At 50.6% G+C, this 26074-nt stretch overlaps 2 protein-coding genes across 2 annotated transcripts; one reads left to right on the top strand and one right to left on the bottom strand.

The window, feature by feature from the left end:
- Window positions 1-7620: 7620 nt before the first annotated feature.
- On the top strand, window positions 7621-13430 carry LOC128720584 (interference hedgehog-like). The gene is made up of 6 exons (XM_053814262.1): window positions 7621-8244; window positions 8304-8620; window positions 8688-9517; window positions 10139-10954; window positions 11027-11190; window positions 12549-13430. Exons 1-6 carry the CDS (start codon window positions 7621-7623, stop codon window positions 13428-13430), a joined length of 3633 nt encoding a protein of 1210 aa, XP_053670237.1.
- Window positions 13431-15898: 2468 nt separating this feature from the next.
- On the bottom strand, window positions 15899-18668 carry LOC128732287 (mucin-3A). The gene is made up of 2 exons (XM_053825474.1): window positions 18385-18668; window positions 15899-18320 (listed from the first exon to the last, which is right to left on the bottom strand). Exons 1-2 carry the CDS (start codon window positions 18666-18668, stop codon window positions 16379-16381), a joined length of 2226 nt encoding a protein of 741 aa, XP_053681449.1. The 3' UTR covers window positions 15899-16378.
- Between the last annotated feature and the right edge of the window lie 7406 nt (window positions 18669-26074).

Below are 26074 nucleotides of genomic sequence, written 5' to 3'. Positions count from 1 at the left end.
GGATCGATTAGGCAGCTTCATGAAAAAACAAAAGCCAAATCGGCACAGCTTTATTGTACGTTCTTTCACGACATGTAGTGTGGCCTTTTTGGGTCCCTCATCCCAAACCTCGACAGGTCCTGGCACGCTGTTGCGCCAACCAAACGCACCCTCTCCCACCACCGATACATTCTCAATCATTTATCGCTGCCTCCACATGTGTGCTTTTCGCGCGCCGTGGGGGCAGCAACGTTAATTTGATGCCTTCCTGGCTGCTCTATTATTCTCTGTCATTTATCGCACGCGCCCACCCACCCACCCAGCCTCCCCCCCCCCCACCAAAGGCCCCAAAAGGAGGGAGGACTGGCCATCGGTTTCGGCGTTTATCCCCGCTCGGTCAATGTCAACCGGCGTCGTGCTGTTGCGAGACAGAGCAAACAGCGGAAGGACGACCCCAATGGCACACGGGAACGGAGGGTTGACGGCACAGAATGGCCATAAAATATTTGCGAGACCTCGACAGAAACCCACCACCCATCCTGGCCCGGTCGGGGGGGAATCGATTCTCGCTTTTCCGCTTTCGTATATGTATGTGTGTGGCTGGGTTGACTTTGGCCGCCTCCTTTCTCGTGTTTTCGTCCAACACTCATTGACGCGACGCGCAACATTCCGAGCAACAGGTTGCCTGTGTCCGGAACGCGTCCCAAACCAACTACGAACTAGAGACAGAGATCGGCAGCAAGCCAAAAAGAAAAAAGCAGCCACAAAGTATGTGAGAGAGTGAGAGCGAGACGACAGAGCGCTAAAGAATGTGGCCCAATCGATTTGCATAAATAAATATTGTAATTTAAATTTTATCAATTTATTATTCCTTCCTCTGCGGGAGGGGGTTGTTTTTTGGGGTGCACCTCATCAATTCACCCCCATCCTCCACATCTCCGTCCCCACGTGGACGCAATTTTCGGCTCTTGTCGCTCTCATCCACATCGCCCGTTGGCCATCTAATATCAACTTTATTGTCCTGCCTGTTCAAAAATATTTTCCTCCCCGTGCTTGCGCGCGCGCGCGTACCGATTGTCATTTCGGGCGTCCGTTCTGTCTTTCTCTCTCTCTCTTTTGTCTCTTCATCTGTGCTTTTGTTTCATTCATCGGCCCGTTAGAAGGAGATCGCGGTTTATAGTTTCTTCTTCCTGTCCCGGTGTGCTTTCGCACCGGAGATTGCGCGGGATCCCATTATCGATGCCGTCGAGTGGAGAAAAGGCCACCTGAAAACACGATTAGTCACACACGAGACCGGCGCGAGCTTCTCACGGCTGTCCCGCAGGTTCGCTGGGCCTGAGTCACCCCCCCCCTCACTAAGGAGAGTTCCCCACCCCGGCAACAGGGTGATCCTGCGTCGCGGAAATTTGCCAAAAAAAAAACCTTCTGATGCTTGAATTTCGAAGGGTACGCGCCCGATGCTTATCTTTTTCTCTTTTTCCCTCGCTTAAACTCACTCCGTTTTTTTTTTCTGTGGTGGCATCTTACCTCCATCACTCGATCCTGCCCGTTCAGTTCCGTTTCGGGTGTTTTTCGTGAGGTCTTGGTTTTCTTTTCTTCTGCAATGCTGCTGGTGGCCGTCGTCATTCTTTCGCTCGCTACTTTGTGACGAGCCCTGGAAAACTGGTGGAGCCGTCTCATTTATTATCCGTTAGTTGTTTTTTGTTGCTTTGTTTGCCTATCGCCAGGATTGCCCGGTGATGCCGGTGATGATCGTTTGCAGTTGGTTGAGCGCTTTGACAGAGCGAACGAAAAAAAAAGAGCCACAAAAAAAAAAAAAAACTAGGACCCCAACAATGCAACCCCCCCCTACTCGTTTGGGGTGATCAGCGATCAGCATACGGAACGATCAAGTGATCGTTAGTTTAGTCATATTTTTTTTTTCACTTCATGCTAGCGCGTCCATCCATTCTCGCTCCTTGTTTGGGGTTGGGGGTTGTTTTTTTTTTTGGGGTGTGGAGTTCTGTTACCGTGTTTAGCTCGTCTCACGGCTCCTTCTCACGGCGTAATCGGGATACGTTTAATGTTTTCTAATGCCAGCTCTGCCAGTGGGGGATGCTGAAGATTGTCGACGCTGAAGCCTGTGCAATAGGTACGAGGCGAAAATAATAATAATCTGAACCCGCGTGAATGGTGCCGGCTGAAGGGATAGAATACGGTGAGAGGAAGCCGAAGAAATATACCCAAAATCAATTAACATTCCGTGAGAATGCCAATGAATTGCCGCTAATGATGGTAGCGATGGTAGTCGATGGTTGGCGAGAGCGAGCGGTGCGCGACGTCCGCGGGGAGTTTATGTTTTTATGATTATGCTTCCACGCCGCCCTCGCGCTCTCATCCTCTCAGCCCTATCCCCAAACCCGTGTGAGTGTGTTCGGAAGGATACGCCATCCGCGGACGGAGAAACACGTTCCTTCTGTACACTTTTTTGTTCTCCTTCATTCACCTCCCGAGCCACAGTAATGCGGGCGTTCGATTTTATTTCGATGGAAGCCATCGTCCCCCCATCAGGGAGCGGCCACGCCGGTGTGCGCCGGTGTGTTTGCTGATTCGATCAGATCAGATTCCGGCAACGGGTTTGATTAGATTGGACCGTTTTGTGGGTGCGTTTGGGAGAGATGGTGACGGGGTCCCGAGGGGTCCCACGGGTGCGGGGTTATGATTAATTTCGCGTCCGCAAAAAGGCGAAAGGCAGCGGATAGTTTGTGCGAATTGTATCTCAGAAGAGGCGGACCTTCTTATCGTTGTGTGGCTTTGTTCTTCGTGCTGCTGCCCCTTTTGGTGGCAAATTGGGGGTGGGATTAATTTTTACTGATACCCCATAATGTATGCCAATTCATCGCCCTCGGGAACAGGTTCTTGAGACCTGCGGCGACGTTTTTCTACCATCTCTTTGTACCATTCAAATCTGAGGGAACTGAGAAATAAAACAAAGCCTCTTCATGTAGCGCCGCAAAGAGACGCCAATTGGCCGGAAATAAACGCCCGGCAAATATGCGCGCGTTCCGCCATAAAGGGCCAAGGAAAATATCGCAAGCGATTATCTAATACATGTTGACACACTTCGGCGGGGCCTCTCAATCGGGCATTTAATCAGGAAAAGGCTCTTCAAACACGATAAAACCCAACAGCGCCCCAAGGGTTTCTACGCGAGTAACGAGACCCCGAGGGTGATGGCCAATAAAAGCAAAAGCGGCCAAAGGGCGCAAAAACACACACACATGCACATATAATTCGCCCGTACCAACATGCGTCACTGCGTCGGGCAGCAAATGACGGTAATGATGATGGAGGAGAGCTGTGCTCAAAAGCATAATTACACCGCGAAGGAAGGCAGCAAAAAGACGGCCGCTCTTTTTACGGCGACCGCGCGCTTATGAGGCGTAAAATGAAGCCTGCGCGCGCGCCTGTCGCGAATCGAGCAGATTTGTCATCATTCCAGACCTCTTTTTCCTAATGCTCGATCCCTATTTCCCTCCCCCTGCGCCCGTAATGCGCGCGCTTGCGTCGAAAAAAAAGGATCGAATCGAATTCTTCGCCCGCGTTGGTGCGATTTTTCACCGTTCGCTATGGTGGGCTTTGTTGGATTGCGCCCCCTTTTTTGACCGTTCGGAAAGATGAATCAAGAACCCTCGTCGGTTTAAGGGCGTAATGGTGCGCGGCTAATACGGAGATCTTCACAAGCTCCACGTGACCACCGTGCGTTTCCATATCGCGGCTCCATTTGTCGCAATTGACGCCATCGAGGTTGTCCGGCGGGTCTCGATCACGCGAGGATCGTTGCCGTGTTTGCGGGGTTTTGGGGCACTTTATGCTCGGTACACACCTCCACACTTTCCATTTATGTACGTGGCGATGTGAGTGGGAGCTTAACGAAAGAAAAAAACATCCCCAAAGAAGTCCACCTCCCCACGCGAGCGGAAAGGGATGATAAATTTAAAGAAGGTTAAAATGTGCAGTAATTAAACTTTCGACATGGGTTTCGACCGGTGTGGTGATGGTGGCCTCGCGTTCGTACATCATTAAGATTGATTAAAGCACGTTCGCGCTCGGGGATGAGCGTGTGCGCTTCACGCGTCGGGTGATCAATTTTCTGAACGTTCTATTTGGTGTGGGTATGCTTGTTTTTTTTTTGCTGTTGGCCTTAAGGAAATTGGCAATCGCTCATCGATGATCCACCCCAAAGGCTCTCTGAGATCTAGGGTTAGAAAACGCGCCCAGAAACGTACACCAAACCGGCAACGTTTCTCTTGATTGATTCCCGCCATTACGGGGAGTGTCGGTGTGTGTGTGTGTGCGCCATATTAACCCCGATCCGGTTGGCGTAGGATGGAACCCCTTCTCGGGACGATCGCCGCTCGATCCACACGCGTACGCCGTTTATTAGCCGCTGCACCTGCCTGCTAATTTATGCGTGTTTCGTCCTCTGAACCATGGGCCCTGTTTCACGCACGGGCTATAGGAGATACATCCCTTGGATTATCGGGTTTTTTGGATCGGTTTTCGGATGTCATTTTTTATCCCATTCGTTTCGGCTGTTGTCTTTCTTCAAGCTACGGTGGAGGGTGAATATGTTCCTTCCTTGTTGTGTGCCGTTAATCTAAAATTAAAATAATTCCTATAACCCTTCGCGCCTGGCCAGACGGTCAGGAACGATGTCGGTGGTGGTTTCGCAGTTCCGTCCAGTGGACAGCTCCCACCAGGCGGACCTCTGGTCGCGCCGGTTCGTCAAACGCTTTGCTTAAGGTTTCTTCGCGTCCACGAACCGAGAGCCCTTTAGGTTGACGATTTGTCTGGGTTTAAGGTCTGGAGATGAGCGTGGCGGAGGCACGCATCAATGACGAGATTGGTGGTTTATGGGTTTCAAAACATTGTCGTAAAATTATGGTTCCCCTTCAGTGTTTGCCGCCAACCGAACGCGCGAGATCCGCAGCGACAGGTTCCTATCTTCTTGGTTTTTTTGTCTCTCTTTTTCTCTCTCTCTCTCTCCCTTGGGCTCCGGTTGGACACCCGGTGGTAGAATTGGGACACCGCGGCGTCACAAGCTTGCTGGTGGAAGGATTTTTTTCTCCCTTCATCCATCTCCTGCGAACGATTTGTAACTCTAGCGCGCGCCTTCGGAGGGCTGGCGTGCGTTTACGAACCTGCCAGTGCAACACCCGCGACGGAAGACACTCGATTATGGGTTCATAAAAAGAAATAAACATTCCTTCCAATAAACTTTACAACCCAACTCCGCGTCCGGTTGCGGGAACGGACCATAAACGAACCCGCTCGAGGACGGCGAGAACGGGAGAATATTTACATTTTATCGGTTTCCACCCCGTGGCATGACGATCGAGTGATTTCGATTAAAGAAGTCGGAGCGAAAGAGGGAGAGATTCGGTGATGTAATACGTGATAACTGCAGGTCGAATTGTCGAGTGATTGATTGGAGCCTTAGTTCGGGCGAATATGGAAATGGTCCCCTTTTTTGTTGTTGGAGTAATTGTTTTATTCCATCATTCAAACCCGTGAGATGCGTTTCAATTGCTGGTGAACGCAACCCATTTGGCGTGTCGATCGGATCCGGAAGCAAACCCGTGCGAGAACCGGAAGTGATGTAACGCTTCATCCTTTTGCCTCCATCAATCATCGCCCCTTCGTCGGGCGTAATCTCAGCTCGCGTTACAATTATCGGTTAGAAATCATTCATCGATCACAATCAATTAAGCGACTGCACGTGTGGCTGTGTGTAATCAAATCGTATTAGCTTGACTCCGGCCGCGATAAACATCCACAGCTCGGTTACTACCATCAGGAGGACGGTGGTTTGTTTATTTACAGTGAAACCAGCGAGGGCTAAATATCGATCAAATAAACAAACGCACGACAAGGGCGAGGATCGCAAACGGTTACGGGTACAGTTGAGTTACAGCAGTCGCAGCAGTTGGAATCCGGCACTGACTTTCTCACGCCCCGTCGAGCAGGTTCATTTATCAGTTCCTGATTTCGTTTCGACCGGAAAAAGGCATTGGGTGCTAGGCATTTAATTTATGGCGATCGCGAACGAAATTGTCCCAGTTCGAGGCAGGAACGAAAGGGCTTATTTAAAATAGATAGCATTTGATTGAACAAGCTATCGCTTGGTTTCGGCTGAGATCCGTTGTCCTTTTTTGGGTGCGTCAGTAGAGCAAACACAGGCCCATGCTCATCAACACTCGTCTTCTGGCGTTGATTTTTTTTTCCGGGAAATTGAAGCCGAATTCTGGTGATTAACCATGTCAGTGCATTGCCTCCACGCCGGCATCCCAAGAACGGACAACCATCTCAGAGTGATTACACGACGCCATCTTTTTAGATCGACCCAATTGAGAGAGTGTCGAAGTTAGCGATCAACTTCTCAGCTCCCAGCGGTCACCGCCTGCTTAGCTGCACGATTAGTTTCAATGTTTGGCTGTTCTTCTTTTGCTTCTCAACATGCTCGATCGAAAACAAATACACACACACATAAAAACAAGGACTCTCTGGAAACCCGCGGGAGAAAAAGATTAATTGTCCGCTGCTGCCACAATCACACGACGACCGGCGGTTGGCCCCCTGGCGGTGTTCCGAAGGTCCGAAAAATCCGTCCAGTTTGGTTTCGAAATTTAACAGCTCATCGACGCTTGCCTCTGACAAACCAGGCACGCGGTTCCACGGCCAAAGTCCCAGCTCTCAAAAACCCGTGACGATGTGATTAATCTATCATCAATCACGCGCCACCCGGACCACGTCAAGATGAAATCCATCCTCCCGGCAAAGGTCTAACCAGGTCTAGTCCCGCTCGAAGGCTTTGTCTTACTCTACCCGAAACCGACCGAGAGGGGGTGCCGATTTTCCACATCGAATCCCACCCATTCTTTGGCTTCGGCGATGCTATCTGGTAGGAGCTGAGTAAATTGCATCGTAATGCTCTCGATGGCGCTGCATTCTTGCTGTTCTGTCCGGGAACGGGCTGGGACTGTTACGACCCCTCGGGTGCAAAGGATTATCGGGTGGATTTGGTTTGGATTTCGGGAACGACAACTTGAGCGATTGTTGAGCGATGCCGAGTGCGCGTGTTTACTGCAGTCGATGGCGTGGAACTGTTGCTTAAGCCACGACGATGATGAGCCATCAAGCGAACATTATGCCGGGTTCGAGTGACAGATCTTGTTTTGGGAAACAAAGTCGTAAAGTACGGACGACAAAATACCTCTTGCGTTGGTTTACAACACCGTGGACAGGTGGACAAAACATACGTTTGACTCGGTGTTGATTCCTTCGGTCACCTGATCACCTTTAGAATCCTTAGCAAGTCAAACTCTTGCACGAGTCCAGGTCAACCGGATGAGCACCTGAGGGTGGTTGTTTTCGAGTTTGAGGTTTTCTTCGACATTTGAGTTTGTCCACTCTCGCTCATAGGAACCGGCTGCCGGGTATAATATGTGTCCTCAGTTGAAAGGGGTTTGATTGAATCATGAACCAGCACCCTCCCGACCTTAGTGAAGCCTCTTATTAACCTCGACCGGTGTTTGCTTTCTCGTTTCAGCTGCTATGTGTTAAGGTCTCGAGCTTTCGAAACAGAACAACAAAACAACCATGTGTTCGGCAAGTGATCGCCTGTTTGAGGGTGCTACACCCTCCTTTAGTTTATCGACAAAGGCACCGGAGAACCTGCAACACCGTGACACACATATAGGCAACACCACGGAACCCCATCGACATCCGGTCAACAGGCGGCCAACGAATCGCCATCAACGGAAGCACCTCCAAAGGTGCCGGAACCTCTGCCGGAGATTGTCAGCTTCATCGTCCTGCCTGTTGGTGCTATGCCTGCTCAGTGTACTCCTGCTAACCGTGTCCGGTTCGCCACAATCATCACAAACGCATCATCACTCACTCCATCACGGGCACCATAACCAACCACACGGAGGTGCCGGTCATTCATCCGGTGGTCCTTACCATCATCCTGCGGGAGTCAGCAATGGGGGTGCATCATCAGGATCTTACGGCGGAACGTCCGCTAGATCCAGTGGAAGTGGCACTTCCTCGAGTGGACTCGGCGTGTACATGTTACGATCACCGGAGTACACCATCGCACCCGCTGACGACGAGGTCTTGTTCGAGTGCGAACTCAATCTACTCCCGGAACGGCTCGAATGGCGGTTTCGAGCGCAAGGAACCGCTGGCCAGCGAAAGGACTACGTGTACATTGGTCGAAACGTGAGTGTGGCCTTATAAGAGAATCTTCAATCTGTTGCTAATCGAACATTTTCTTCCAGCAACCCGGTTACAACGCCAGCACCGTGGACAGCAGGTACAAGCTGCGAGTTTCCGTCAGTGAGGCCACGATCGGGGAGTACCAGTGTGTGGCGTGGTTTGGAGCATCCGCCATTGCGTCGATTCCGGCCCAGTTAACGTTGGCCACCATCGGGTTGGAACCGGCCAACGAAGGTGTTCCAGGCCGGCATGATCGAGTACCGACGACGATGCGTCGCATTCAACCGCAGCAACACTTCAAAGTATTCCCGGGCAACAGTATTATCATCGATTGCGGTGACATCGTCTCGAAACCAGCGCCCATCTGGAGCTACTACAAGTGCGTACCCTCCCACAAGGGCTTTGTTTCACGATCACTAACCTCTGTGTGTCCGTTTCGTCAACAGGGATGGCATCTCGTTCGTGCCGAACGTGACGACGCTTCAGACGGGCCGGCGGTTGATTCTGACCGCACTGACAGTGCACGATTCCGGCACGTACTGGTGCTCGGCGATCAACTCGATCACGAACAGCGAAGTCATCCTGCCGCAGCGCACGACGGTGCAGGTCGAGTATATGCCACGATCGGCACCACGTGCTTTCACACAACCGCAAAACGTGTCCGTTGCACCGAGTGAAACGGCTCTGCTCGAGTGTCCCGGTGTGGGGAATCCTGTGCCAACGCCGGCTTGGACACGTGCTAACGGGCTACCCCTGAATGGACGCGCTCGAATTCAGGATTACGGGTTGCAGCTGTCTAACGTGCATCCGGAAGATGCCGGACAGTACCTTTGTCGGATGCAGAATGGCATCGATCCACCGTTGCTTCATTCGGTGTGGTTGACCGTGCTGGAAGCGCCAAGTATCATTGCGCCACCTCGTTCAACGTTGACCAACGAAAGTGACAGCCTCGAGCTGGAGTGTATAGCACGCGGATCACCTCCACCTGAGATTTACTGGATGATCAACGGCGATTACGCGCAGTGGGACGAATTGATCCGTGCGAACGGTACACGGATGGTGATCCAATCGGTTGAAAAACGGCACGCCGGCATCGTGCAGTGCTTTGCACGGAACACGGTCGGTGAAACGAGCGAAGGCAACCTGCTACAGGTCATCCCGAAGCAAATCCCGGGTGGCGTCGGAACGATTCCACTTGGTTCCGTACCGGCTGGCACGAAGGTTGGAGGTGGTGAACACACGCCCAAGCGGAAGGGTGGCAAGAAGCACAAAAACCGTAAGTGTGGTTAGGGTGACCGGAGACCAAACATGGCCGCAGCATTCTTCGATGTGGGGGATTTTATTTCCGCTTCGACCTGTGCGATCAGCTGCTTCCAGGTGGCGTGATCCGCATCGAGTGGTGGAAACTTTTCACGCCGTGGTGGCCCTCGGTCGAGGCCACTCCAGAGTTGGCGGGCTGGAAGTCGACAGTGGCGAGCTATTGATATCTCGAAGCTTCCTGCGGGTGGTTCGAGCCGATCGAATTCGTTTACGATAAGTTTGAACCGTGTATCTGGGAAGGTCCGGCCAAACTGTTCGAATATCCGCTCAGCCATTTGCCGGAAGATGGGACAGCTAAGGCAGTGCTCGATGCGGACGATCGCGAGCGCTTCGTCGAAGTGCTTATCGTCGCAGTAAACGAGATTCGGATCGGTGGCCTTTTTCTTGGCGGATTTAGCTGACTTCTTGGATTTGGACATCGTTGCCGGATGGGGGATATGCCGGATGGGATGTTTTACTTAAATTTCGCGTCCCAAGCTGAAGCACAAAATGTGACTGCTTGGATGTATCATAACCTCACGGCCTACTTCGAGTGCGAGTAATTCACGTGGTTCTCTCTTTCCCTCTCCATTTCCAGTGGTGATGATCCCACCGTCGCGGCCAAACATCACACGATTAACGGACGAATCGGTCATGGTACGATGGTCGGTACCATCCAGCGATGGGTTGCCGATTCAGTTCTTCAAGGTGCAGTACCGCACGCTCGGTGATCCGGCCAAAAACATCGCACGCACCCAATGGATGACGGAAAACGAGGACATCCCTCCGTACACGCGTTCGTACGAAGTGAACAACCTGAAATCGGACCACCTGTACCGGTTCCGCATCGTGGCAGTGTACTCAAACAACGACAACAAGGAAGGTGCGGCCTCCGGCAAGTTCCACCTTCAACGCGGTTCCCAACTCGGACTCACCAAGAATCACCTGCTCGCACCGACCCTCACGCGCATCGAACCCGTCTCACAGCACGCCGTCGTCCTGCAGTGGCAATTCCCGCAACATTTGCCACATCCGATCGACGGGTTCTACGCGTACTATCGACCCGCGACCACAGCCGGCGAATACTCGAAAGCCACGGTGGACAGTGCCACAGCGCGACACTTCAAAATCGATCACCTCGAGCCGGGCACGGCGTACGAGTTCAAACTGCAGTCCTTTACGGCTTCGGCGGCATCCGATTTCAGTGCAATCCTAACCGGAAGGACGCTGAAACCACCCACACCACCCCCGACCGTTCCGACGGTGATCGCGGCCGCGGAAGGCGCCGATGGTGGCCAGGTCGTGTCGGTTAACTATCTGCTCGTGATCGGTTGCGTGCTGCTCGTATGCGCACTGCTTGTGTCCTTTCTGTGCTGTTGCTTTAACCGACGGAAGAAACGAGGACACAGTTCGGGTAAGGCCACAATCAGCGACATCTTGCGAGCGAACATCTAAGCTAATTATCTCTGTTTTTTTTTTCTTGCAGACGAAACCGACACCAAAGTGCACTTCCCGGTCGACCAGAACGGGTTCGCCGGTGCGGTCGGAAATGGTGGACCACGGGTTACGCATCACAAGGGAACGCGCGCGAATGGAATGAACGGCCGGATGAATATTACGCCAAACCCGCTGGCCCAGGACGGGGACAAGGTAACGGCGAGTTTGCACGTTCTTCGTACCACCTAGCGTACTGCGTTCGGTTGACACATTTCCACGAAACAATTCCCTGTCCCCAGCCGGTTGGCCAACGTTTAACCGGGTCAAACCCTAACGGACCGCATGGCCTTTTTTTTAAAGCAACCAACCTCCCCCGCCCCAAAAACCAAGCCTACTAACTGCTCTGCGTACTCTGTGAGCCGCTTTTTTTCGCCTGTTTGCTTGAATTCCTAATCGCTCGCTTCGTCCTTGCCTCGATAGTGGGGGCATTTATTGTGGCCATTTGCACGCCATTCGAGATTTGTTTGTTTGTTTGTTCGTTTTGTTTACTATTGAATTACTTTGCAACTGCTGTACGCGTTTTTGTTCTGAACTTAGTTACATCTTCGTACGTTGAGTCGAAAGCATGGCACGCACAGCATGAGGCATCAAAGGATGCGTTTAGAAGCTGCCAATCCATCCTTTCCGGTTTTTTTCCCAACCCACCCAACGTTCCTTTGTAGAGCAGAAAAACTATGCATGCGTACGACAGTGCAGTAGAAAGTGTACAGTAGCTAATCTTCGTTGTTGTGTGGCATATGTCCTTACGAAAAAAAAAACTTAAACCGACGCAACAGCAACAACAACAAACAGACAAATTTTACAGCACCCCCTTTCTACTAGCAAATTCGCATCGTCGCCTTGGAAACCGCCTACCACAACCACCTGCTGTCGTCTGCCGGGTGAAGGAGAACGCTTTACTATGCTCCCTTTGGTGTCCTTCCCAAAATCCGTTCCTTCCAAATACCCCTACCTCACACTCTCTCGTGCGCGCTCTATCTCTCTGTCTTTCGGTGTTACTTTCGGCATCACGCTAATCACAGGAAACGACTTCCTTCCGGGAGATGGTTAACCTCCGTTCTCGGTTCTCGATTAACCACCAACCACCACTATTCTATCTGATCTTATGATCTTTGCCAACTTCGATCCACTTCGATCATGTACAAGCCACTTTTCTCTCTCTCTTCTCTCTCTCTCTCTCTCTCTGTTTCTTTATCTTCCTCCCAACTGCTGGCCCACATGTTCTCTGCAGCAGCACTATCGCCGGAACTGAAGTCACTTCCGGGTGACAGGAACGAATCCCTGTGAATCTGTTCTTTTTTTTCCCCCCTCTGTCTCTCTCTCGCGCGCTCTCTCTCTTTCTCTGTCCCTTGGACAATTGGTTCCATTTCGGTACCCCCCGTCTTCTTGCCACCCTCACATCCACCCACCCATCTACTGCTACCCCGAAACCCCCTGTAGCCGTTTGCTGTGTAGATCGATTTGCGAAGACGCGTTTTATTCTAGCTTAGAAATCAGCGTGACTGTTCTAGAATCGCACTGTGATGGAGCTGCGCTTCCTGCCGAACACGCTGGTGGACGCTGGTGATCAGCAGCAGCAGCAGCAACAACAGCAACACTCCTCCCAATCACACCAACAAGATCCGACGGCCAGCAGCAACCCCATCGAGGGTGGATGGAGAAGAAAGAAGCGCACCGTACCGGTGGTAAAATGTGACCAACCCCCGAAGGACGACAACACTGGTGGTGGAGGCGAGGCGACTGACGAAGGCGACGATGCGAATCCAATGGCAACGACGACAACGACAACGACAACGACACCCACAACAACGACGACGATGTCGGGGGAATGCACCACTAATAACAACCATCAATCGATTCCCAACCAACAGCAGCAACAGCAACATCACCTGCAGCAGCCTCACATGGTCGGTGGACTTCCGCCTCTGCATCATCCAAGCGCGGCCACAGCAGCCATGAACAGCTGCGGAATACCCCAGCAACAGCAGCACCAGCAGCAGCAGGAACAGATGATGCTGGCCTCAATGCCACACCGGCGTACACTCGAACGAACCGGCGTGAGACCGATCCCAAATGGAGCAACCGTAGCGTACGGTGATCCGAAGCAGCACCAGCAGCAGCAGCAGATGTTGGATGACTCCATCCGGCAGTCCTCGATCCGGCGGACACGACGAGGATCGGGTTCCGTACCGGGCAGCCCACGGATTGGCCGTGGCCCTAGCAGCGAGTTCCTTCAGCAACAACAGCAGCAAGGGCAGGGCGTGACGTCAGTGGCCAGATCACCGATGCCGATGCGAGCGGCCGGCTTGAAGCGATCGGCGGCAGCGGCCGCAACACGGCTTGGCCGTGCCGAGAACATGTCCTCGGGCAGTTTGAACAGTATTGAGGTATGAGAATGACCGTCCAGCGCCACCACGACCACCGCCGGTTCCAGGAAGTGGCGACGGCGGCGCTCCTTCAAGCTGATGTACCTCGTGCGCCGGCGGCACGAACGCTTGCAGCGGCCGGAAAGCGGATGTCCGGGGGAGGAGAGTGGAGTGTCCTCACCCGAGCAGGATACCGAGCACCATTGCCGGGTGCAGGCGTGTTACGAGCGAACCAACGGGTATCGCCTTATCTCCTGAGGGTTGTCACCGTTCGAGCTGTTGCTCGCCGTCCTGCACGATCTGGTCGTGAGCGTGTAGTGGTGTGGGAGTGTGTGTGTGTATGTGCGGCCCACTCCTTGATCCCTTGATCCACATCCGTCCCCGATCGGTTGAAAGCCGACGTTTTCCTCTTTTCCCGGGCGCAAACGACCACCGCCTTCCCGTGTACCATAGTAGGGCTTTCGTTGTTAAGAACAGACAGACAGACAGACAGGCAGGACACACAGGCAGGGCAATAGTGCGCTAGCTGGAGTGGAGTTTTTTTTATTTTATTAATAGGGTTTAGTTTTATTATTATTTTTTTTTGTAGAAAATTAACGCGTAACCTGATACCTCCTCGCGGGTAGGTGCGGGTGTGAGGGGGGGGGGGAAGAGAAGGAGGCCAAGGTTTTGTCACCGAATACCGTTGTACTTAATCGCACACATGCGCACAAGCAAATGCTAGATGTAAGGGCTTAGATTCAAGATGTTGTACCTTTCGTGGAGCGTTTGGCCGGAGGGACAGTTAAATTGTATATAGGTAGAGAAACAGAGAGCGGAAGAGATAAAGAAGGAAGAAAATAAAAAGACACACCCACGGGAGGAGCGTTTGCAGAAGCAGGATTGTTACTTAACCCCACAAACGCTACTTAAAACCACACGCTTCTCGAATTAGGCACTATTTTAACCGTTTAACACGCGTTTGGGCAGGGTTCGTTGCCAGGAGTTTGACTGACAGATCGTTGCGAGAATATTTGCATTAGCTCGGCACTTTGGCAGCATGATGCAGCTGGAGGAGCAGGGGATTTGCGCAAGCAAGATTAGGACAAACAAAGGACAAGAGAAAGAGTGTAAATTATTTATTTAAACGCAAGCGAAGCAGTAGTATTGTAATTGTCCTCGGGTAGGGTGGTGAAAGAAGACCGATAGGGAAACTCATACTAGCGAATCGTAGTAACCTATGTATTATTCCAGCCAAGCGCGCGTTTTAGGTGTGGGTTGCCATGGTACCCGACGGTACCGAGCTCACAGGAGAAGAAGTACACCGTATCCGTGTGTAAATATGACTTATGTAGAAGCTTATGCGTCTGCGCGCGAAGACTCCCCACGGGTTGGGGATTGGAGTCGCCATCAAGCCAGCTAACTTACACTAGACATACAGAGAGAGAGAGAGAGAGAGAGGGATAGATAACGAGAGAGCTAATCAGTTACATGTATGTTGCCAGCTGTAGGAACGCGCACTCATGCAGGATCCCTTGGTAGATTGTAAATGTAGTAACGACGGTGCAGTAAAGATGTGTAAGGTAGATCAGGACGATCAATTAATTCTCTGCGAGCAAGGAATGTTACAAGAGAAAGAGAAAAGAATAGTGAGAGAGAGGAGAGAGAGAGAGAGAGAGAGTTTGTTGTACAATTTGATGAAAGCAAAACCAGTTAGGGTTGGTTTTTGAGAAAGTACCCGCAAAACGTGATGTTAGAGAAGGTATTTATGAGAAGAGTCAAGCGTAGGTGGCGCGCCGTCGTACAGCTTAATCCTGCGGATGTGTGCGTGTGTGTGTGTAACTAAAAAGTGGAGCTAACGCCGACAAAATGTCCTTCCCGGGCGAAGGATAACAAAATAAAGACGAAATAGTGATCATGAAACATAAAACCCATCCGTTTTCGTTTTTTCTTTATATAAAATAGTTGAGAAACAAATTGAGAAAAAAACGTTGAGAAAATAATATCTAAAACCACTTAAAACGTTTTAAAAAATATCGCCTTCAAACGAGCTACAAAAACCAGAAAAAGTGCAAAAAGTGCGAGAAACCCTGCACCCGGTGAGATTTGGCAAAACCCGAAAAAGTAACAGGAGCGCAGGAATCCCGGGAGGCTGCTTGAAATTTTCGGCCGGACCGAAAATCTCGAAAAAGTAACAGGAGCGCAGGAAATGATGGAGGTTGCGAAAAAAATTCCCGCTAGCGATTTTGCCGCCAGCCGCCCCTAGATGGCGCTAGCAAAAAAAATTCACATTTAGTTCATGTTTTCACAGCTAGATGGCGCTAGCAAAAAATTCCATTTAGTTTATCTTCTGACCAACAGATGGCGCTAATTAATTAGCGCCATCTGTTGGTGAAACGGTGAACTAAATTTTCGCCCGAAATCCAATTTTGAACGGGGAACAATTTTTAACGGTTTCTCGAAGGAAATTCACAGAATGTCAACACCAAAAATTTTTCGTTTTCGTTGGCCTTTATTTTTCGATTTTGGTTCAAGTTTTGCGCGAATCTATACAAAACCCTTCCCAGCTCCACTCTCGCATGATGACGGCGGGGAAGACGCTCGTCGAACGGTACAAATTAAAAACGACAAAGAAACCCGCATCCCGTGTGCCCGCTCGAAGAAAAAAATAGAAGTTAATTCGTATCCCAGCTCGCACGCGTGGGCACCGAAATCCTCCAAAGCAATCCTAACTCTACGCAACACGCCACGTAACCGCTACCCTCGTCCTCGCAAGGGGGGAAAGGATAATAAATAAAGGATAATTTAGTTCTACGGCTGCACAGCAGACCGACGAGAGAAAGAGAGAGAGAGACGATACCGCGGGGTTGGTTTTCACTATTTACAAGAACTGGTTCCCGCTAAATCTATCCCTCCCGATCGATCGTGCCTTTTCGACGCCTTTTTACACAACTCCTGCACTACAATCTGCTACCTAACACTCTTTCGCTCGCTCTCTACGGTACGGTCACCGGAAGGAAACGGCTCGGATCACCCGCACGCGGATTGTACCGGATGATGACCTTGTTCGGGTCCTCGCCCACCTCCAGGAACGTGTTCCAATCGTACAGGAAGTAGAAACCGTTGCGACGCGGCGGTGGTAACGGCTCCTCGTTCACCGGATCCCCGGCCAAATCAGAGGATGGGAATGAATCCGCCAGGGCAGCGCTCCGAGCACTCTCCGTCGTCGTTGTCGTCGAGGTACTACTGGTGCTGCTACTGCCCTCTTCAGTTGTGTCTTCGTCCGTACTACGCTCAACCGTCGCCGTTGCCGCCGTCGTCGTTGAAGGGCCCAAAAGCTCGACGTCCTCGCTCGTAGTGCCACCTCCGCCACCACCAGTCGTGTTGAGCTGCAAACTAAATCGCGTTGGGCTATCGCTGTCGGTCACTTCCGAGCCATCATTCGACTCGGTAGTCGTCCCCGGTTCCTGTCGCTTCTTGATCTCGTTCAACCGCTCGTTGGTGTCGATAGCGACATCAACCGGATCCGGACCTTGCGCCAACAGTGACGGACTCAGATCGTAGTGCTTCGGGTGCAGCACATCCAGCGAATCCCCGGTCAGGTTGACGTTTAGCTGCTCGAGTTGCTTCACCGTTTGCCACAGTTGTTCCAGCTTCCGGTAGTCCTCGTTCCGCACGCTCACCAATGCCGATGGGGTCTCTTCCGTCGGTGGGTCCAGCTTGCGGGGTGTCTTCTCCCGACGGCGTACCAGCGCGGCAGGAGATGGACTCGGTTGCTGTTGCTGTCTCATCTGAATCCCGAGTGTACCGAGCACGGAGAGGAGCTGTGGTGCGACTAGATCCGCATCGATCGCCGGGACGGCTTTCATGACCGTCGTGGCTGTTGTCGTCGGTGGCCGGCTCGTTGTGGCGATGGTGGTTGACGTTGGTTCTGCGGTCATCGATTTTTTGTTGCGTGATCCTGGCCCCAGCAACCCGAACGATTGCAACAGTGCGTTTAGTTCCTCGTCCAGCTGTTTTCCGCTCGTGTTCCCATCACCATTCACCGTTGAGTCCCCGAGTGTGAGTGGCTTAAAGGCGATGTAGTCGTCCGGTTTAACGCTGGCTTGCGTGAGACCACCACTTCCCGGTTTGATGTTTACGGCTTCCGGTTCCACCGACGGATGCGATGGTTCGATGGCTGCCGGAGTGGATGGTTCTTCGACTTTCAACGGTTCGTGAAGCACGAGTGCGGCCGGTTGAATGTCAACCAGGCGTTCCGGTTGTGGCAGCAGCGGTGCAGCAACGTCCAGGGGTTCTTCCTTCAACAGCCCAAATGAACGCAACAGATCCTTGAGCTCTTTGGCCGCCTTCGGATCATCAACAGCGATCGCGTTGTTCAGTGGCCGGTGCTGGCGTTCCGTGGTGGTCACGGGAGCACGAGTTGTCGTTGGTGGCGGCACGGTTGTCGTTGTGGTGGGCATGGGACGGAACGTGGGCGGTGTTTGCAGTTCCTCCAAGCTCTGGGACAACCCGAGTGACGCGAGAATGTCATTTAGCTCCTCCTTTCGCAGTCCGACACCTCGCATCCGTTCTGGCAGCGTCGGATGGAACGTCGTGGGTCGCGGGGTCGTAAAACGGATCGTCGTGACCGGGATGGGCGGAGTGGTCGTTCTCGGCCCGGCGGGAGTTGTCGATGTGGTTGCAATTAACCGAGCCGGAGTGATCGGCAGTGGTTCCGAACTGGCCGTTTTCATGTCCGTGGGAGCTGCGACGATGCGAGTGACCGGTGGACGTGTGTAGATCTTCTGCAGGTTGTCCGGGGACATGTTGTTGGCGTGGTACGGCAGCACGAGCATTAAAGCACGCATGTGCTGAGCTCGATGATGATCACCAGCTCGAAGCGATTTGCTAAACTCTTCCCGTGTTACATTCTCAAAAAGCTCTTCGATTTCGCCCCTGTAAAATGAATGGAAAAGTTTAACACTTTCAGGCCTCCGTTGAACCGTACCGCAATCCTTACCTGGTCAACCTGGGTAGAGTAGGATCGAGTGCCAACAACCGTTGCACTTCGGCGATCGTTTCGTGCACGTCGTGCATCGCCTTCCGTGCCTGATCCACGTCCAGATCGTTCACGTCCCGGGGCCGGATGATGCGGTGCAGATTGTACGCCACGAAATCGTTGCGCCGCGGCAACCGGCGCAGGTTCTGTGGCATGGGGCGCGGATACGGCCAACCATCGGTCAGGGTGACCAGAAACAGCAGCAACAGAACCGGCAGGAACGTTGCAATCCGGAAGGGTTGCATTTTGCGGGGTGTGCACTTCCTGTAACGAAACAACGTAGCGACCGATAGGTTAGGCACGGAAAATGACCGGTTTCGATCGTGAAGGAAAGCAAAAGTTGTTTCCCAGCAACAAAGATGCCGGTTCTCGATCAGAACCAGTGATGCTGGGAGTCACCTGGGAGCTGTTTAATGTTGGCGTCCTTGAAAAACTCTGTGTCTTGGGGGGATTACAGTTAAAACGGAACACTTTACCTGCAATTAACACACGCTCAGGTGTTTTCTCTTCGTTCGAGAGAGCTGTTACTTCGGCCGGGTTCGATCGTACCGGTGGCAAGTGTCGTAACCACACATTTTGGAACCATTTCACCGTGGTAAAAGCAAAGCAGCGAACGACGCGTTGGCGGGGCAAAATGCGACGTGTATTGTGTGCAAATTAGATTCCTTCACCAGCTCTGTGGTGTCTTCGCGTGGAGCCAACCGTAAGCCAAAATGACCGGTGAAATTGTATTTCAAAACAAACCGTCGCACGGTTGACCGCACTGAGTGGAAATTTCGCGGCGAAATGGGAGCTTTGGTCAAAAGCAACAGTTCGCCTCGGTGGGAAAGGTTGATAGCGATAAGCGAGCGAGTTTCGCAAGCTGGGGAGATGTTTACAACCGGCTACTAAAACCGGTGCACTGACAGCTATAACTGCGCTACTATAATTACGTCAAATGTGACGTAAGATTTTCACTATCACTTTTATGCCAAATCGCCCGGAAGGAACTAGCGACGGTTTAGGTGCTTTGGAAAAATACGTTCAGAAAAATAGCTTCGTGGACACTAATCTGGTGTTGCCACGCAAACTGGCGAGTGTAGTAATAAAAACAAACAAATCATCCTCGCAGTTACCGCATCTACATAAATTACGGCTGAGTTGTTCCTTTTTCAAACTCGCCCCACAAGTGCTTGAAATGGTGGTACTTATGCACCGACCGTGCTCACTTTCCCTCGCATTTGCCTTTTCCTTCCTTTTGCTCTATAAAATTCGCGTTTTTTCTCCAGTCATGGCTGATTTTTCTTTCTTTAACCTATTTTTCAAGTGAAACCGAACCAATCGCCCGTATCGAGCACGCGCCGACGTCCGAGAACTGAAACTGGCCTCATCAACTTCCTATGGCTTGCGCGATCGCACCCAAGCAGGTTGGCTTTGGGTGCAGCCAGTTGGGCGGTGGTTTGATGCAACTGCACTCTCGCCGGCTGCAACTCCATGCTGGGGCGAACGAACAACGAAAGTTGCACAACTATAAATCGCAACGCGCTTCCTTTCGAGCGCCAAAACGGACGGAAGGGGGCCGAAGGTTGCCACTAGATCGAAAAAGTGGTTCACAACACATAAACCAACCCACCCATTCGCTCGAAGAGAATCAACCCGACACCGTATCAAGGTGAATTGAAACGAAACATTCACTGCAGAAACTTGGTAGACAGCAAGAAGCGTGCTTAGTGGGTCGTACTAAAAAAAGGCATAAGCATTCGAAAAGCTCCCGGTAGAGGTGGTAACGACGGCCGCTACATTCGTCCCAGCTGGGGTATTCGTTTTCCACCCGAAATAATCATATTTTCCTTCGCGAGAACAAAAAAAGCACAACCACTTCGGAAGGTTAATGGCGCGCAGCTATGAAGGATAAGTTGGATATCCTTCGACATAACACTGATCACCGGCATACGAGCTAATGATCCTCAACGATAGAGGTGTCGATCAGCCGGCAAGGTTCCGCAAGAATACAAACCATCGCATCAAAAGACCAATTTCTCCATCATCCACAACAACGGGCACCCATCACTTTGGCAAGCGTAATGATAATGCATTAGCAGTACATTATTTGCACAGTTATGCGAGGTCTATCATCAATGCTGCATGGAACAACTTGAGTTTACTTCCTCCACCGTTATTTCATCTGGCTCGGCCGAGGATGCTCATCTCAAAATGGTATCTTCTATCGGGCGAGTTGGAATCGAGATTGCTATCACTGCAACACGTCACTGAAGTTGAATTTGACGGCTTTTCAGCTCGGGGGATTCGCCCCATTGGATTAGATGCACTCGTTCCGGGTCAAGCAGGACGGAAAGCGTTTACCCGCCCCAATTCGGTACGTAGCAATTAGCGTTTCGCAAGGTACGTGTGGCCTTAGCCTCTTGTATTCGCTTTCGTTTCCTGAAAGACTTGCGAAATTCGCGCTCTTTTCTTTGAATGCTTATGGTACGTACCGGCAAGAGCATCTCCACTTGATAGCGCAAGCCCTCTTGTGTGATTTGGCCACAGCATCTCGAAGTTGATAGGCTCACCTGCGGATGTCCGGTTCATTCCGTTGAAGAGGATTTGGGTGAGTACCTAAATTAAATTCAACCTCTTTATTCAAACGTTTCTTTATCACACTTCGTTCGCGATTCCTCTTGGTCAAATGTCGTGGAGATGGTCAGGTATAGTCTACAAATTGCGAAACCTAGCTTAAGGACTGCTATCAACATACATCAGCTCGACAGGAGTTTATTGACAGGACGCGCAAAACTAGTCGAACCAGCTCTGGACGACGGATACGGATGCCCGCTTTCCATTCGAGTTTTCCTGCTCGCTGGAACCTGACTCAACGACACCAGGTGATAACGCGTTCAAGCGCGTTCCTTCGTCCGCCAACTTCTGCAATCTATCAAAGGTAGTGGCCGCGTCTCTTACGCTTCGCGATTACGTTAGGATCCTCCACCGCCATAACCGGCTCGGCGATGGCGTAACAGAGAAATTTCACTTCCCCCACCTGGCCACTGACGTCGTTTTGCCGCCCCCCCAGGGTATCCTGCATTGGTTCCAAACCAGTTCCAGGTGGCGCTTTGCTGCGAACCGTGAGTCAGGGGAATATCACCCTCGGAGAAAACCGGTGAATCAAGGGAATAACTCTTTCAGGGATGCCGGCGCGGATCAAGGGTACGGTCGCTCATTCTATTCCGGTTCAAGGTAGATCGTGTGGTCACTTTCGTTGTGTTATCCTTCCTCGCTGAAGAGGGCTAACGTGATAGCAGCGATGATAGTAAAGGTGTAGGCAGGCTTGTAACCTGTAAGCTTCCAGTTTTGCTTAGAGATACGGAAGGCGCGCAAGAAATCGCAACCGTTGTCGCTAATTTTCGGTTCTCTTGTTGGATCTTTGCAAAGATTTTATACATAAAAACAGTCTTTTATCACGGACCTCGACAGCGGGCAGTAATGAGATGGAATGAATCCATTGACAGCTACGGTGTAGCTACAGATTGAGGCTTTTGGGGTCGGGTTCCATTTGTGTGCGAGCTAAAAATATCCCCCAAGGGTAGAGCGAATTTCGTGGATATGGTTTTTGTGTGGCCGCTACGGAGTTTTTCCACGCTAATCGAAACCAGGCAAAGCAACTAAACGGCTGGCTTTAATTTAGCGATGCTCAGGAAGGGATTCGCTTCACCACACTTTCGTCCGGAACTGGTTCGAGCTAGTATTGGGGTCCGGCTTTCTTACGCATAATCTGAATTTATACATAATTTAGAAAAACGATAATGGTTGTGGAATAAAACATTCGCAGTCGGAAGACGGATAAATAATGTGTTCTAACCGTATGAATAATATGTACCACAGTTGTGGCGAAATTTTATCATATCGCTTCATCAAAGATACAATGGAGACGGTGAATATTGAGCTTAAAACCTACCGAACCGGTTTTTTAAAAACAATATCTGATTTTATGCTGAACGAATGAAAAATGCTAATACCGACAGATTACGTGCGTTTCGAGAAAGAGAAGAAAGCTGTTCAGAAATTAGCTGTAGTTTTGTTGGTGTAACGAAAGTTTTTCGATACGATCGTAAAGCTCAAGAAACTCATAATATTTATGACGGAACCGTGATTCGTGATTAGGTATGCATGAATTATTTGGGGGGGTTTACATGAGATTTAAGTTTGCATAAATTTTGAATATTACGCACCACCTTTTTTCATCTTTTTACCATCTCAATCTACAGCTTCATGCGGCAACATGCAAAATGATCGCCTCGAAACTGTGCCGTCTAGTCAACCGTAACGGACTAGTGACGATATGATCAGGTGGTTCCTCGATAGTTTCCCTCCTTGATGCTAATCTGCTCGTTGTGGTTCATTGCCATCGTGGCACGGAATGGCACCGATCGGAAGGCAAAATGTCTTTCACTTCTCGTGTGGCGGTTGTACACCACCCACATTCTGTGCACGATCGCCGTGGAGGGAGCGAAGGGCCACGGTCACGAGAAAACAATGGATTCACTCCCGTCATCCGTGCCATTACCGTTTCTGCGATGGGCGGTAGAGTTCACCGAGCGCCGGTTGCGTGAAGCCACGCAATTAGCCAACTTTCACTCGCGCCCTTACTTAACCCCGACCCTCTCGGAAGGGCCTGGGTGGCAAGGGCACGTGCACCATATAATGATGTGTGGCGCGCATGGTCTGGGTGCTGTCGTCGCTGATGGACACGATCCGATGGCAGGAAAGTTCAAATAACGTCCTCGGTCTTCGTCAGAGGGCACAACACTGGCCGCTTGCAAGCTGCAGACCGGATGATCTTTCGATGGCCACTCTGCCACGATACCATGGTGATTTCAGTGGCAAGCGAGCGTGACCGCTTAAGATAAGAGAGTTGACCAACACACGGCGGCGGTCAGAAATCGGTGAACCGACGAGCTTTAAGTTTGCGGACGGGCGTGGAAAGCGCGCCTTAGCATGGCAAAACTTTCCCCCCAACGGGCGCTGGGTGCTCTTTCCAACCGAGATGCGAACAGCTGACAGTCTGACACTTTTTCTCAAGCGGGTGCCGAATGTGTGTCAATAGAAAAAGAAACTGAAATAATTACCGTTGCAGTCGGTTCCCTCCTAAAATAAATTCCACTGGAGAGGAAGTTGGTTTGGTAATTAAAATTCAAATTAATCGATACCAAAGACGCAGCAACATCAAGCAATTAGTGTTTCAAACAAGAAGAAAAGCGAATGATTTAAGGAAGTGATATCAAAGAGAAAATCCCAGAGGAGTGCCATCTCAGAAACGGAAGACAAAACTAAATTTTATCCAGGGATTGGAGCAACAATGCCACAGAAGGTGCGAATGAACCAGGTTGGTGCTTATGGTGCTGAAATCTCGAGTGGGATATTCTGGCGCCACCCTTTCTATGATAGTCTGACCGTTTGAATTGACAGATCGCTCCAAAACAACAACTGAAGTAGAAATGCAAACAAACTAATTTGCACATCACGCACGTGTTGGGATATCACGCTTGTGGTGAACGGATGTGTTCAAAGCTGATTCTGATCGGAAACATTATTCATCTCACGATGCGCACAATCAAAAACTGGCATTCAAAAAGGTGTCAATCGAAAAGTGCCAAACAATTAGCGTCTCCCCACTTTCTTCATCTCGTGTCGTCGTCTGCATGTCTCGAGGAGAATATAGCTGAAAGATCGCTTTATAAATGTGAATATGAATTTGTATTATGGATGTTTCCATCAAACGATAATAAAAAAATTGCCCAATCTGTTCGCTCAAAATACAACACAGGATGATGTGATACAGGATGTGATGATTTTCTTATGAGGCTCAGAAATGTCTTCTTGATAAAAAGGGAAGAGTTCGATTGGCACTGTGTGAACGATATATCGTTGTAAAAATCAGCAAAATAGAATTTAAATCGGCGACATTTTTCAATTGCTTCACACACGTTCTTTCGAACAGTGCGAATTTTCAACGTACGTTTTCAGCACACGTGACAAGACTATGACGTGCACCGCGAGGTTCGTTCTTCTCCGTGAACCGTTAATTTCACACGTATTGCAAGCGCAAACAGACACCTTTTTAACACGGTTTGTCAGTACCAGTACACCGTCGATCCAGCTTCGGGACTGTGATAACGAACTATCCCGAATCGGAGCAAAGATACCAAAATCAAGCCACGTTCTCTACTCAGCTACTCTTCGCTCCATATTCATCCCACTCTAGGGCAGCGATTCAGGTCGCAGAACAGGTTAATGAAAACAGACACTACTCGTGGGTGAAGGTTTTCCCGGGACTGCCTTTTGGTTTCTTTCTACCGGAAGTAGTTTCATCCCGTTCCCGAGTAATTGCAGCAACTCATATCGGACGAACCAGAATCGAACCTCTCTATTAGCCTGGTTTGATAATCGATCATTCCGTTGCAAGAAGAGACTCAATATGGTGCTTTGGAATAGGAGCGATACGGGTTTGAGACTGGAAATGATTGAAATCATCATCCAAGTACAGTATGAGGTCACGAGCACAGATCGGCTGAAATTCTGCGTTATTGCTTCCCAAAAACACACAAACGCGATCACAATTCTACGGGGTTGCTCAACCGATTCGGGGTTCCGCTAAGTTTTTTTTATTACCGAAATTATTTTTCGCTCATTCTGTAATCATCCCTGAATCGGTAATGATTTCAAGCTATGCAGAGCGTGCCGGAGCCAACTCTAGAGCTCGGAACACCGAATCAAAGCCAAGTTGGAGCATCTTCCCCCAAAACTGGGCACCGTGTAATGACTTCAGATAATGCGCAAATACCTTCAGGTGGGGTAGTTGTAACTAATTAAATCAAAGGCAAAGGCCTGGAGCTAGGGCCAGCCGATTTGCCGGGGCACGGATCCTCATTCGGCGCACGTCGGGCCATAAAGCTGTGATTTTTATGTCAGCATATTTCAACGAAAGCACCCCTCAATTGGCGCCTGGGCCCCATTCCAAGCTCCATCAGCATAATAATGATCGTGGTGTTCGTAATGGAGGGAGCCCAAGAAAAGCTGGATAGTGGAGAAGTGAAACGAAAACACAAAATCACGCGTGCGCAAGATGGACTAGTTGAGGTAAGTCTATTCCAGTTGCGTTAGGCTCTCACATTACTCATTGGGAGGTGCACGGACGCAGAATTTTTAAGCCAATAAGCCCGTGAATGACGCAATGCAAGCCCCATATCGAACGCAGCACATCAAAGGGTAGTGATCGTGTACGATCGTACCCGGTAGCAACAACGGTTCAGGATAATCAGCCTCAAGAGATTGACAGATAAGTGATCTGATCGGGGAAAAATCCCTTTTTGTGGGATTTCAGTCGTAGCCTATTTCCAGCACAGCCTCTCACCTTGGCGGGAACACCGCGATGCAGGTGCCGCGAGAAAATTTATGCACGTCGAAGTGTACATCACCTGAGGTGTTCAACCAGGTGCTCGGGGAAAATTAACTGATCGTAGTAGTGGTGGTGAGCAGCAAAACGAACTCGCATTCAACGACGGCTTCACCTTACGAACCCTGCACGATCGTATTCCGAATGATTATTTAATTTGCACCTATCCATATTGCCGTCTGCTCATTCTTGGCCATAATGATAACAAGCTAATAGCCC

Source organism: Anopheles nili, chromosome 2, assembly GCF_943737925.1.
Source record: "Anopheles nili chromosome 2, idAnoNiliSN_F5_01, whole genome shotgun sequence".
Classification (NCBI taxonomy): Eukaryota; Metazoa; Arthropoda; class Insecta; order Diptera; family Culicidae; genus Anopheles; species Anopheles nili.
Note: the sequence above shows the minus strand (reverse complement) of the source record. Positions and strands in the feature narration are given on the sequence as shown.